The sequence below is a fragment of the Scomber scombrus genome, chromosome 6 (assembly GCF_963691925.1).
Source record: "Scomber scombrus chromosome 6, fScoSco1.1, whole genome shotgun sequence".
NCBI classification, from domain to species: domain Eukaryota; kingdom Metazoa; phylum Chordata; class Actinopteri; order Scombriformes; family Scombridae; genus Scomber; species Scomber scombrus.
In genome coordinates this window covers 4465984-4481379 of record NC_084975.1, presented here as the reverse complement: position 1 = coordinate 4481379, position 15396 = coordinate 4465984, and the positions used below count along the sequence as shown (strand labels likewise).

At 40.9% G+C, this 15396-nt stretch overlaps 1 protein-coding gene across 1 annotated transcript in view; it reads right to left on the bottom strand.

Moving 5' to 3' along the window:
• The window catches only part of cttnbp2 (cortactin binding protein 2), a 115694-nt gene that overhangs the window by 30279 nt on the left and 70019 nt on the right, over positions 1 to 15396 (bottom strand). The window contains exons 5-10 of the mRNA XM_062420423.1: positions 13355 to 13693; positions 6594 to 6693; positions 3858 to 4017; positions 2009 to 2209; positions 1006 to 1123; positions 1 to 285 (exon numbers count right to left, since the gene is read on the bottom strand). The exon at positions 1 to 285 is cut by the window's left edge and continues 9 nt beyond it. Of these exons, the coding sequence (XP_062276407.1) occupies positions 1 to 285; positions 1006 to 1123; positions 2009 to 2209; positions 3858 to 4017; positions 6594 to 6693; positions 13355 to 13693 (1203 nt within the window). The remainder of the gene's footprint in view (positions 286 to 1005; positions 1124 to 2008; positions 2210 to 3857; positions 4018 to 6593; positions 6694 to 13354; positions 13694 to 15396) is intronic.

The window sequence follows — 15396 nt, the reverse complement described above, 5'->3', positions numbered from 1 at the left end:
TGGAGGCGATGCTGGAGGGGCCGAGGCCTAGCGGGGGTCGCTGCCCCTCCTCTCTGGTCGTCTGAGGATCTCCGCAGAGGATGTGGAGGTGGGAGGTGAGGGCGCGGCCGAGGGCGGCGCTCAGCTGAGACCAACTAGTGGAGCGGTCGACCGACACTCGGCCCAGAACCAACTGGCTGCCGGTGACTCCCTTCACCTCCTCCTCCAGAGCCTCAACAGGACACATGGACCCCGCCGCTCCTCCTCCACCTGGACACTGGAGACGGACCAGGACCCGGTACGAGTCTGGAGGAGAGGAGACAGAGAGGGGAGGAGGAAAGATTAAAAGAAGGGGGAGGTACAGAAATACATATCAAATTTGATATTAAATTTGGTAAAATGTTGCTACAGTTTGGGGCTAATTAATGCATTTTTTAAATTAATTGTTATAAAATTGTCAGAATACAGTCTTAATAATCTTAAATGTAATCAGTATGCAATTTACTATAATACTAATAATTAAATAGTATCATATCAACTTCCAATGAAATGTCATTTTCATCGTTTTGCAGGAAAAAATCATGCAAATAAGTTATAAATGTATTTTATTTTTATCCTATCTCTGCTGTTTCCTCGTTGCAGATTCATGAGAGTTATGACAGCGTTTCCTCACTTCCTGTTTTTATTGAGTCATTATTTATGACAGTTATTTATTATTTGTGTGTGTGGGAAGTGCTGGGGGATGGAAATGTTTTTTTATTATGTAAAGCACTTAGCGTTAAATCACTATGTATGAAAAGTGCTATACAAATAAACTGATAATAATTGATTGATTGATTGATGAAATTACATTTGATGCAGTGTTATAGGGCCGCCCTTCTCTCAGCCAGGCTTTAACAGAGGATATAGGATTTTCATCAGTTTCCCAATCTAACCACCAATATGTAAAATTATTAATTAGAAATCAGAATGATCACAAGTATAGAATAAGACTTAATGACCACACGTGCACACAGACACACTCACGGAGGTTTTCAAGTAGATCTTTGCAGTCGTCAGTTGCCACGTCATGTATGGTGCGATTACACTTGTCCCTCCTCTCGATGTCCTGTTCGCTGTGGCTGCACAGCACCTCCAGACAATCCTAGACACACACACACACACACACACACACACACACACACACACACACACACACAGATCACAATCAGAAAACAATCTGAGAGCAACACTAAAGAGATTATTTTTTATCATAAAGACAGATAAGTGGCCGGCATGACTAAGAATCATCTGTATACACTTAAAGGCTGCTCACTGTAACCACAAATGATATTATGTCTGCAACAGAAGCTCTTATGTGTTGTGAACGCACACACATCAATGAGCTTCTCTTCATTTATATTCAAGTCAGACACTCAGTCTAGTCTGGTGTAGAGCCTCCTGCTTTCCTTTTTACACTGAGCGAGACGATTCCAGCCAGGAAGGTCAGCCGTCCCATTAGCCGGTGACTGTAGCGACTGATGGCAGCGCCGGACATTAGCGGAAGATATAGTGGACGGAGCGCGACGTGTTAGTGTCGTTAGAGTCTGTGCGAGTTTGCAAAAACGCACGGAGCAGTGTAAACATTTAAACGCTGTAAGATAAACTGCAGAATAGCAGCAGATGAAACAGGAAGTAGATTTAATGCAGAATCATTGAGATTAAAGCTGCTTTGGTGACTAAAAGGAATAGAAGAAGTCCAAACCCTAACCCTGATATATTATTAACTTATGAAGGTGTTATACTTAACATGTTAGCAAGTAATTACCTAATTATATATCTGGCAGCTATGCAGCAACATTAGCATTCATTTGGAGTCATGTTTGTGTCCACTTGATTGGTCCAATATTCACTTTACTTCTGCTTATTAAAGATGCCTTATTTAAAAAAAATACTAATGCAACTTAAAATGTAAAAAGCCTGTGACATGATGTGAAGAGTCGCTTTGAATCTGACACATGGCATGTTAGTGAATGACTCTGTGTCGCACCTTGAGGCCCAGAGCAGCAGCCATGTGTGCAGCCGTCCAGCCGTCGCTGTTGGCCTGGTTCAGCAGGGCAGCAGGCAGCGCCAGGGTGCCGGGGGGGTCGAGGGTCACAGTGAGGTCACCCTGAGTCGGGTGGCACAGCAGGAGACGCAGCGTGTCCACGTGTCCTGAACGCACCGCCGCGTGCAGAGCCGTGCAGCCGTCCTGCAGACAGATCAACAGGAGAGGGAACACAGCGTCACTCCTCGGTGATAACAGCAGCTCGTTCATTTTAAAATGACAGAAGGTGTCACAAGTTCAATTCTTTCAACTTTTGCATTCATCATGTTTGTGCAGAGTGGAACTAATGTGATTTTGTGTTGAGGATGTAATACGATCATTTGATTACACCAGCCAGGAAAATTGATACTGAGTGAAACTAATCTATATTATCATTATCAATTAGTCAGCTACTTTCTTGGCTAATTGTTTGTTCGATAAAAAGTTTTTTTTTAATTGTCTATTATGGTAAAAAATGCCAATCACAATTTACCAGAGCACAAATTGACATATTCAGATGATTTATTTTGTACATCTAACAATCCAAAAATCCAAAAAGAATCAAATTATAATCAAGAAAACGGGCAAATTCACATTTAAGAAGCTAGAACCAGTGAATTTTAAGTATTTTTGTCTAAAAAGTCACTAAAAAATTGATCAATTATCGACTAATCAATATCAAACCAACTATTTAAGCTCCACTTTGTGCAGATTGAGACTTACATAGTACTCAAAACTACCCAGAATATTTAAAAGGAGCAGACCATTTTAAAATGATTCCCCCCATAATAAACACTGAAACTAAAAACTAATAAAATCCAAATCCATTGTTGATTATACACCTGTGTAATTAATGCAATGTATAACAATGTCCACCAGATTTTAAATTGTTGGTAAAACAAAAAAAAACCCAAAAAGAAATCATAAGAAAATGAAATGAACACACCCAGACTGTGCTGCATATTCAGGCTACAGTCTCATATCCCAGTTTAAAAGTCCTCCTCCGTGTTAAATCATTATGTTTGACCCGACACGCAGGCCAACATTTTCTGGTGCTGCTAAAAATACTCCTGAGCCGAAGAGGTCGGATACGCTATAGAGACTCTGGCAGCTCTCTCCGACTCAGCAGGGAAGCCAAAGCTAAAAGTAGAACAAAGCAGGTAACTAAAGATAGGGTCTCATCGCACGCTGCCACGGCAACCAACAAAATTCTATGGTTTCCATGGAGACCGACGAAGCCCATACATCAATGAGCTTGTACTAATCAGACGACCAGACACACGAGGATAGTTAGATTCGTTGTGTGTCGCAGCAGGCTGAGTGTGAAACAATGAGAAGTGTTGGAACAAAACGTGAGGAAAACGAGGAAGAACATCAAGGCGGAGATTCTGTTTAGTTTTTATGAAGGTTGAAGCTCAAAAAAGAAGTAAAGCCTGAAACAAAAAATGAACTTTTTTCAGAGTAATTGAACCAAAAACAGGGATTTTTTTTTGAGCAAGTAGCAGTGATGTCACTTACTGTCCGTTACTGTGTCCTAATTTCAAGATATCAGTTAGTGATTTATCCTTAATACATTACTGAGTCAATATTGTTATATAAGTAGTGTGTAAATTCAGAATTGACTGTTTCTGTACGTATCAACAGTTTGTCCTGCCTTTGCAATCATCTGAAAATGACCTGAATGTGAGCAAGCACCAAGAAGATTCAAGTTCAAACTCCAGACATGCCGCTCATGTTGTGTCTTCATACTGAATTGTAGCATTTCTGGTGTTTAGAAACGCAGTGCATGTACAGTACGGTGAAGCAGACGTACCGTGGTGGTGCGGGAGCGGTCGGCTCCGGCGCTCAGCAGGACCTGAACACAGTCCAGGCTTCCTGCTTCACTGGCCAGGAAGAGGGAGGTTTGTCCTCCCGCCGCCGCCGCCGCCGCCGCGTCCACAGCAGCTCCTGCAGCCAGCAGCGCCTGCACACAGCTGAAAGAAAAACACATAAAATCACACATACAACATAATAGGAAGGGTAGGTGTAATATATCCTGTCAATCATTGCTGTTTTCTGTTTTGTGATAGATTTTTATTTTATTTTACTGAACTCAAAGCCTGAAATCAGAATTAAGACACATTTGTGGTGCTTCATCTATTTTACGAAAGAAACTTGAGAACAGGGTGAACAGTATATAACTTCATTTTGATTTTCAGTGCGTTCCAGCAGTCAGAAACAGTCTTCACCAGTCCAGAGATAAATGGAAACTGGTTATCACACATGTATGTATGTATGTACAGTATGTGTGTGATGGAAAATGACAAAATGACAAAATAAGCTGAAGTGCTGTAAACTGCAGCAATAAACGTGGGCTGCATGTTAATGTATACTCAACCTTTATTTTCCATGATTAAAGTTATGTATATTTTGTTGTATTTGTGTTCTTTCAATGTCATTAATCATTATAATTAACAGTGGTGCTTACTGTTTTATATTTACAGTCACACACTGTAGAAAAATACACTTAAAAAAACCCAAAAATGTGTTTTTAGTGTATTTTCCTCTGTAAAAAACCCAAATAAGAGCTGAGATTTACATTACTCTTAAATACAGGTCAACCTCTTGATATGACACATATGCATGTTTTATACATAACATACACCTGTACCCTACATGCCAATTTAATAATATGCATACCTACACGCACAGAAATAAAAAGGTACACACACACACACACACACACACACACACATACACTGAAGTTATGAGTGTGTACACCACCTGTTCAGAGACGAGGGAAGACATCAGTCAGCCCTCCACTAGTAGTAAGAGAGCGGATTAATGCAGTCCACTGAAAAACGAGTTAACCCCATAAGGTCTGTATGTGTGTGCAAGTGTGTGTGTGCGTGTGTGTATGTGTGTGTGTGTATACATGTCAGCGTGCCTTTTGGATATCCCCATGCTATTTATAACACTGTGATCAGATATTACAACACTGCACATTCCCCAGCTGGTCCAGGGCATCGTGTTTTTTTGGCAGCGCGGACACACACTCGCCACTGTAGCTGACAGATCTTCTCAGGCTGTAGGCTTCAGATTCATCCCTCCATAATACGTCAGGATCGATATGACTGATCAGAACTGACAGCGCACCATGCATAGCGTAGGAGCAGATGTTTCCCTCTTTGTTAATAATTAATAATCCGAGCGCTGGTGATGCTTCAGGAGGAGAAAACGACTGGATCAGCAGAAAAGGAAGTCAAGCTGCAAACATGCAAACAGCAGCTGCCCAGTTTAAGCCTTGATCTGGGTTTATTTTAGCTTTGGGAAATCACCTCATACAAGCTCCAGTGATGCAGGACTAGTCTCAACCTGACAGCCTACAATGTACACCACAAAAGCCACAGTTTGAAAACGGTGCGGTGACAGTATGGAGCAGACACGCCGGCACTGCTGCTTGGCACCTAAACCTGGAGAGGTTTACCGGCATCGGTCTGAGCAGGACATTCAAGCTGCGCTCGTCTCGCGGCTAAATATGCGATGAGTCATCAATTTACCAAAAAAAAACACACACACATAATACTGCGGTGGCACACGAAGAGGGCGGTCAAGTCAAGTAATAGAGATGTGACACAACAAGGAATGAATTGAAGGTATCACAGTTGCATTGTGAGGACGGTTAAGGCTAAAACTGCAGCTAATGATTATTTTCATTACTGATTAATCAGGCATGATTCATGAATGAAAACTTATATACTAGTTCAATATTTTACAGACTCTTGCACTAATAGCACTTTTATTTTTTTTTACTTACCTGCCTTTGTTTTGTTATATAGTTTTATGATGGGTCATGCTTGATTGTGTGTGTTGCTGTATGTATGTATGTACTGTATGTGTGTATGTGTGTGGTTATGCATGTATGTGTGTATGTATGTATGTATGTATGTGTGTATGTATGTATGTGTGTATGTATGTATGTATGTATGTATGTATGTATGTATGTATGTATGTATGTGTGTATGTATGTGTGTATGTATGTGTGCGTGCATGTATGTATGTGTGTATGTGTGTGTGTATGTATTTATGTGTGTATGTATGTATGTATGTGTGTATGTGTGTATGTATGTATGTATGTATGTATGTATGTATGTATGCAGTAGTAGCTCAAAATACCACTGTGATGGGCGCTATCAATTTCATTGTATTTTAAGTACAGTGACAATAAAGGCATCTTATCTTGTCTTAAACAATTACCATCATATTTTTTTAGAGCCCAAATTAAAGTCAGCAGATGTGAGACAAAACAAAACAATTTATTGTAATGTAAGACAAAGAAAAAGCAGCAAAGTTTTCAGATTTAAGTACCTGGAGCTGTTAAATATTTGGCATTTGTTGCTTAAAAAAATAACTTCGTTGATAAATAGATTATCAAAATAGTTGCTGATTCTGTCCTTCAACTTATCGACTAATAGTTGCAGTAAGACAAAAATCATGAAAATTGATAAACTGAAAAATGTCAAAACTCTCTAATAAGAGGAATTTCTGCGTAGGATCTGTAAGAGCTCACCTGCAGTGGCCGTGGGCGGCAGCAAAGTGTAAAGGTGTGAATCCATTTTCATCCGAAACATCAACAGACGAACCGGAAGACAGCAGCAGCTTCACACACTCTGATGGAAAGAAAGAGAGAGAGAGAAAAAGGAGGATAAATTATAATTGAACACCATAAAAACAAATAGTTAAAAACTGCAGAAACAGTGGGACAGATTTAATAAAACTGTAAGTATAATCTACAGCATCCTAAAAAACTACCACAAAATTTAGGAGGAAATGATACTGGCAACCATGTGCTCTTGTTGCCATGGATACTGCAGGTGATGAGAGTGTATGGTAGTGTAGGAAAAACCCTTCAATATCTATGCTAACAATTTCATGAATGACTTGGTAGCAGAAACAATCAGTAATAAACATCATATTGAGTATTTTCAATGTTGTAGAGCAGGGGGGTCAAACTCATTTTCATTCAAGGGCCACATACAGCCCAATTTGATCTCATGTGGGCCAGATCATTAAAAGGAAGGAAGGACAGAAGGGAAAGAAGGAGGAGAAGGAAAAGAATACAGGAAGAAAAGATCGAAGGAAGAAAGGGAGCAAGGACAGATGGAAGGAAGAGAGGAGAAGACGATGGAGGAAGGAAGGAAGGAAGGAAGGAAGGAAGGAAGGAAGGAAGGAAGGAAGGAAGGAAGGAGGAAATATGGAAGGAAGAGAAGAGAAGACAAGAAGGAAGGAAGGAAGGAAGGAAGGAAGGAAAGAAGGGAAGACAGATGGAAGGAAAGAAGGAAGGAAAAGAAGGGCAGATGGAAGGAAGGAAGAACAGATGGAAAGAAAGAAGGAAGGAAGGAAGGAAGGAAGGAAGGAAGGAAGGAAGGAAGGAAGGAAGGAAGGAAGGGGAGATGGAAGGAATGAAGGAAAGAAGGGCAGATGGAAGGAAGGAAGGAAGGAAGGAAGGGGAGATGGAAGGAATGAAGGGAAGAAGGGCAGATGGAAGGAAGGAAGGAAGGAAGGAAGGAAGGAAGGAAGGAAGGAAAAGAAGACAGGGAGGAAGGGAGGAAGAAAGGTAAGAAGGACAGACCGAAGGAGGGAAAAGAGGAAGAAGGAAACTGGGCCGGATTGGACCTCTCAGCGGGCCGGTTCTGGCCCACGGGCCGCATGTTTGACACTCCTGTTGTAGAGCCTCTATTTCCAATGTATCTCCTCATTGAGGGTCTCATCTGATAATATTAAACATGGTACTACTTTTCTTCTGTCCATATTCATTCCATATCTACATCTGAGACGGATAGCAAAAAAGATAAAAAAAAGCACATCAGCAAGACAAAACGTTGTTAGCTTTCAACGACTCCACATCCCATGAGTCTGATCAAAGCCCCCATTAGAGCTGAAGTTATGAATCCTAACAAAGCAGCCCTTTTTATCTTTGTTAATGGGACAAGCTGGTCAGATTTTAAACCCCAGTATTATTGCAGAGTAGCCATTTATTTAATTATATAGGCAGACACTTAGAGTGCTCCAGATTTTTTATTTTATTTTATTATTTTTTTTATAGAGAACGATGAAAAGAAAATGACAGTTAATTAAACTGCAGCTGGAGCAGGACTTCAGCTCTCTATAGTGCATCAGAAGAAAAATACTAAAAATACATATATAGGAGACACAAGGTACTACAGTATGTGGGTTGACTGAAAAGTAGATCTAGTCTCAATAATAACGGCCTGGCATTCTCTTTGCTGAGGTAAATGTGTTGCTCTGTCATTGCTGGAAGGTTTGTGGGTTGTCATGTTTTCACATTACAGACTGTGTGTGTGTGTGTGTGTGTGTGTGTGTGTGTGTGTGTGTGTGTGTGTGTGTGTGTGTGTGTGTGGGTTTAAAACATATAAACATATATGTTGGCTTTAAAATGTTTCATTTGTGTAGTGGGACAGTGAAGTACGGGCGGTGAGATGATGCGATAAGATGAGAGGGGAAAGTCTTGGGAAAAGCATAGTGTGTGTGTGTTTGCGTGTGCGTGTGTGTGTGTGTGTGTGTGTGTTTGTATGAGAGAGAGAGAAAGAAAGAGAGAGAGAGAGAGAGAGAGAGAGAGAGAGAGAGAGAGAGAGAGAGTGTATGTGTGTGTGTGCATGTGCGTGTGTGTGTGTGTGTGTGTGTGTGTGTGTGTGTATGTGTGTGTGTGTGTGTGTGTGTGTGTCTGTGTGTGTGTGTGTGTGTGTGTGTGTGTGTGTGTGTGTGTGTGTGTGTGTGTGTGTGTGTCCCCTCTCTGTGTCGGCCCACCTATCACACAGCAGGCAGTACAGTCGACCTCCAGCTGCATTAGTCGTGTTCATGGATCAACGCTCCTCGACTGGCCGAGTGTTACTAAACATCTTAGCAGGGAAGCACATTTTGATACACCTGCAGTGTGTGTGTGTGTGTGTGTGTGTGTGTGTGTGTGTGTGTGTGTGTGTGTGTGTGTGTGTGTGTGTGTGTGTGTGTGTGAGTGAGTGAGATAGTGCTCTACATGCATGAATTATTCAGTGTGTGATAATATGCACTGCCGCTGTGGGTAACTTTCTGTGTGTGTCAGCTGAAGGAGCACGTACAGGACTTCCCTGCCACGCTGAGGTTAGAGCCCTGACATGACGGTCCATCTCCGTCTGATGGCAGCCAACATAACGGGATCAGCTGCAGCTCATGCAATTACAGACTTTACAGCAGCACATGTGAAGTGTTCATGAGTACAGGAGCTTTGTCTTCTCGCTGACATCGTTGACATCGCAATACAGACTTAACACGACTTTCATGTTTGCGAGAACAAGCAGATTAACTGAGAGAAACGTAATTCAAACATCGCTGTAAACAAGTTAATCTTAAACTGTGTGCTGAACTCTGACAGCAGCCACTTAACCCTTTTAGCTTTACAATACAAACTTAATAGAATAGTATATACCTGCTGTGTGCTAGCTGCTCAGCACCAATCAGCTAACAGACACAGTAAGAGACTAGCTGGTGAACACAGTGGAGCATTTATCAGCTAAAAATTGGTTAATGCAGATTTAAGATCATCAAATTCTGCACAAATCTACTGAGTTCAATGAAATAATCCTGTTTATGATGTAAATGTATTGTTAAATTAACTCTAATGGAGGCATCTTCTGTCTTTATTCAGTGGATAGAAGGTAATTCAAGCTTCATTCCTTTGCTTTAACATCTTTCACTTGAACCTGATGAGAGTTGTGTAATCTGTTTCCTTTTTCCTGCCACATAAATCAACCACACATCATGCATATGAGGTTGATGCTTGCAGGAAGATGGCCTGATTTTGTGTAAATCACATACAGTGGGTCAAAGCTGCATGATGGAGCAAATCTTTTATTCAAACTGACCACAAACCGAGCATTAGCATTTCTTCTTCTGGTCGCTGCAGGCCAAACAAAAAGCACACGATCATGTTTAATTTAACTCAAGTGACAATCTCACATCTTCTGTCAGCAGAGGTTATTACTGTAGCAGTGGTAAAAATAATTAAAATAAAGCAGGTGGCCTGGAGGTTTTGTGGTTAGAAAGTGTCTTCAAACAGGAACATCTAAGTCATGCTCATACTGAAGGCGCTCCTTCTTTTGCAAGACATCAAACCCTGAAATGCTCACTGTGAGTTTCTCTAAAAGAATAAATCCAGTCCACTGAGTCCACTCTTATCTGCATGCAAACCTGGATCAAAAACATACTTTCTACCCCATAGCTAACACAAAATCTACTGAGCGAGAGCATCTTCTACACACTGGAGTCACACCTGAGAGAGCGACTGTCCTTTAGGGCCTTACTCAAAGTCACTTCAGTGATGGTTGAGAGAAGAAAAAGCATTATAGCAGGAATGTTTGCAGCAGTTAATCCAAACTCTGGTTTGTTTGTGCAGGTGAGAGTCATAAAACGGAGTCTCATGTGGCACATAAAAGCACAATGGCAGAAAATCCTCTAAGATGAGACTGTGAGAAAACAATCACCAGAAGGTTTAGTGCATAATGTAGCTGGATGTTGATATTCATTTTTTAACTCTTGACTATTTAAGTAAACAGATCATCAGGAAGTTATTTGGATCAGTGATGCAGAAAAACAAAAAGTGTGATTCGATAACTAAGAAGTTTGTTTCCCCTCTATATCTCAGCAAACAAAACAAACAAGCACAAACTACAGTTTAATGTTACTATTGCTATTATTTCCCTATATGTTTTACTACTATTGCTTTTATTGCTTTCCTACTTATTTATTGTTCTTTATTCTTTTTTATTGACACTTCTGTTTTTACTGTCCACTTTGCTGCTGCTATAATGTTCATTTCCCCGTCTCATCTCGTCTCATCTTATTTTATGTTCGGTCGCGTTGAACGCAGATTAACCCTCCTGTTGTCCTCGAGTCAAGGAAGGAAGGAAGAGAGGAAGAAGGAAGGAAGGAAGGAAGGAAGGAAGGAAAGGACGGAGGAAAGAAGGAAGGAAAGGAGGGAAGAAGGAAGGAAGGAAGGGAGGAGGGAGGGAGGGAAGGAGGGAAGAAGGAAGGAAGGAAGGGAGGAGGGAGGGAAGGAAGGACAGAGGAAAGAAGTAAGGAAGGTAGGAGGGAGGGAGGGAGAAAGGAAAATAGGAATGGAGGAAAGAAGGAAAGAAGGACATAGGAAAGAAGGAAGGGAAGAAGGAAGAAGGAGGGAGGGAGGAAGGAAGGAAGGTGTTTATATTAATGCTTTGCTACTTTGGATAGAAGCGCAGTATAAATGTAGTCAGTTTCCATTTACCCAAGACAGTGTAGCTGTGTGAGTATACATCTGTCTTATTCATGCATTTATGGAGAGACTTTATCATTATTATGGTGTCTCATGACCTCGTAAGGAACGCATCAATACATTTCATTCAGCCGCTCTCACAGAACAATCAATCCTGCCTCAAACCTTTGTTTGTATTTTTGGTGGATCACCTTCAGTTTATCAATCGATAATAATCAATACAAGCCCCTGGGTGTTTCTTGAACACTACACTTTCAGATCAATCACCCAGCTGACCGATAGCACTGATACGGTTCCCCTTCACGCTCACCTATGCAATGAAATCAATGCTTACACTTGGTGCTTTGGCCAGAAGCGGCCATAAAATTATAGATGCTATTTTTTATAATTTATGCCATTTGAATTTCTGATTTGCTGGCAGGTGGCTGTTAAAATCATAAACAGGACGCCTCAAACTAAAGATTTAGCCCTGAGATGAATCACTGCTCCACATCAGTGCACAAAGGATGTTAAACTAGGAGTAACCATGATCTCATATTTTCCACTGATGCTGTTTTACCAGATAAAAACTCTCACTAACAGACTATCAGATAGAAAAGTATTGTATTATGGTTTTAACAGTGAAGTGGCCACTCTGTGGTGTCCTGAGGTAGAAAACAGTGAAGTTGATGAAGGACATGCCATTCAGCTTTGTGTCAGCTTTTGTCTCTGCTTTGTCCTTTATATTCATGCCTCAGGATATATGCAGGTGTATTATCACTTCTGAATCTCAATTCAGGCCTTTAGCCAGGATTTTAGAGTCTAGCATTACAACCAAGGCTGAGAATTTCGGTAAATTGATTTTTTTTTAATCTGTCACCTCTCTGCTGTTGTATGTCAGGATCTAAATTTAGTATTTTTTTATCTATTTTTCAGGACGTAAAGGAAGGCAAATGTATATATACTGAGTCTAAGATATACTGGAAACAACATATGACATATCTGCAAAACACTGCAGAAAACACACAGCAATGAGATGTCAGCAAAGTCCCTTTACAACCTTATTGTTAAGAAATGTTAAGTTAAATAGATAAATAAATAAGTTAATTCATGGTCAGTTAAAAGGGCAAAGTATTTACAGTTAGAAATGTTGCTATTTACAATATTTACATGACATAAGAAACAAGAAATGGTTATTGTTGTGTTTTAATTTCTTTTGAAAGCTTTGAGTTGAACTACTTTAAATGCTTTTATTTTGATAGTAAAAAAACAGGAAGTAGTAAGTAACGTGCCAAGATGTTGGCTGAAGGTCTACTGTTTATCATCCTCTGTTGATGTTTGTAAGAAGCAGCTAATCCGCAAATAAACGCTGACTTTGACAGTTATTCGCTTTCCTCCTTGAAAGAAGCTCCAACTACACAACACTTATAATGACCGATACCAGCAGTAGCTTTAATGCAACCACTTATATGTCAACCAGCCAGTATTAATCAGGCGGGGGGGTTCTGGTCCTCTGAAATGATGCAAACGTGGAAGTAACTTAAAACTGCATTCTATCAAAAGGCCACCAGGGGGCGACCGTTTTGGTGTCAAAAGGACTTCCGTCTCTATACAAGTCAATGGAGAATTCACCAACTTCTCACTTGATTTCTAACCTCAGTAAACGTTTTCAAAATGTGTTTATGGTCTCAATCGCTAGTTTAAAGCCTTCTTCAATGCAGTATGATGCTCATTTGTGAAATTTTGGCCTCCCTGATTTTATATATGACGATAAAGCAGGGTATGCATTAGGGCGTGGCTACGTCGTGATTGTCAGGTTGATTGGTTCACAGGTTCAGGACGGCGCCTCTTGCTCCTCCTGATGCCCATATAAGTAGAATCCGTGGGGTTTTTTTACCCAGCATGCACCGGAAATGTTCAAGATGGTGCTGCCCAGATCCGAAACTATTCGCTTCCAAGCAGCAGTCCACAAACCAATGGGTGACGTCACGGATGTTACTTCCATTTTATATACAGTCTATGATATTAATAAATAAAATGTCAATTACCTGAGTGTCCGTTCTGAGCAGCAGCAAACAAGGCAGAGGTTTGGTTGTGGTTGTGGTAGAGGTGGTGGTCTTGGTCGAGATGGTTGGGCTTGTTCTCCATGGCGGTGGTAGAGGTGATGTTGGTGGTAGAGGTGGTGTTGGTGGTGGTGGACATGGAGGTGGTGGTGGTGGTGGTGCTAGTGGTGGCGATGGTGGTGGTGGTCGGGTCTGGTTGGTTAAGCAGCATTGACAATAAAGTGACATTTCCCTGGGAAGCAGCTTGGAGGAGCAGGGGGCGCCCGCCGTCCAGGGCAGCAGGCCCACCGCCGCTTAGAGAGGAGACTACGGAGGGACACCAGCCTGCAGGAGGGAGGAAGGAGGAGCAGGAGCAGCACAGGTTAAACCAGGAGGAGGAAGATCAGGAGGAGACCAATGCTACTAGAAATGCTGAGCATGGGGGAAAGCAAAGGTGTGAGGAAGCAGGCAAGTTGGAAGGGAAGAAGAGTATACCTGAGTTTCATCACACATACAAGAAATTCACATAGTTTCTTATTTGAGGAGCAGTCTGGAGCAAAGTGAGAGATTAGAGTTGTAATTAAACCTTTATCGAGGTGGAAACAGGAGAGGTGGTTGTGTTTACCCCAGTGGATCACAACTTCAAATACTCATGTTGTGCTGTCAATCGTTGCTCAAACCCACAGAACTTTAAATTCCAGTAGATATCCCAAACTTTCTAACAATATCTATGTCAGATATCAGGCACAATTTTGGGTTAATGTGTATAAAATGATGCACAAGACCTCAGTGCAAAGAACATTTACCTCTGAGTAAACATCATGTACAATACCAGCAAAAAGGTCTGGACACATACACATACATAGGCATTCAAGGGTTTTTCTTTGTTTTTACTATTTTCTACATTTTAGAGCAATACTGAAGACATCACAACTATTAAAATAAAACATTGCCTATGGATAAGTAGTAAATATTAACAAAAGTAAGCCCTAATTAACTTCAGTATTGTTCTATTAGTGAGTGGACCTGCTTAGAGTAGAGCTTCTCTCTTCCTCTCTTCCTCCTGGCATGCAGCTCGGACCACCTGAGACTTTCTTTTGTGTGTTTTCTTCCCTTTTGTTCTTTTAGAGGAGGGGGTTTTCTTTAGATTATGTTAGGCAGTTTCTAATAGTTTAGGGGGAAGGGGGAGTTCTGATCTGACCCATTGCCTTCCTCATCTTTTGTTCTTTGGCCAGGCCTCCTGACTCACTCTTTTGGTTAGTTTTTGGCATTTTGGCAAACTTGTGTAAGTTGTTTCTATATGCTGCTGAGCCATTTCTTAGTTTTTTTCTTTATAGTGTCATAACAGTTCTACAATGTAGACATTAGTAAAAAAATTAAGAAAGAAAGAAACTCCTTGAATGAGCAGGTGTCCAAACTTTTCACTGGTCACTGCAGCTTTAATGAAAAGTTGGAACAAGATGATTCAAAATCTATGATGCTGTCAGACAGCGTGGATCATGATTTATATCCAACTTGAAGCAACTTGAGATGAAACAAAAGGCTGAGGAGCTTTAACTTTGAACATCGGCTCACAAGAGAAAGTTCAACTAACTGTAAAGTCCAGATACCTTTCATCAAATGCTAACACATGCACACACACATACGCACACACACACACACACACTTTGATGTAAAATTGACACTGTTGCTTCATATGTATGTATGAGTTAATGAACTGAACATCAAAGAGAGCGTGTCTGGAATTGCAAACTGCTCTGTAGGTTCATTTACTTTCAGTGAGTCACTGGAGCACCTCCGAAATTAAATATTAAACCTCTAAAAAAGAAAAAAAGGAAAAAAAAGGAGCAACGCAGGTAGTTTTTATTGCTCTACCCTGAAGCTACTCTTCGCTAAAAAGCTCATGTGGTGGTTAATTATTTATTTTAAAATCTGTAGGATTACGGGAGGCTTGTGGGAAAAAATAGGTAAACAGGTTAAGCGACATACCTTTGGTTCAGAATAAGCCAGTAAATGTGTGGATTTAAGGCTTCACCCACTTACTTTAC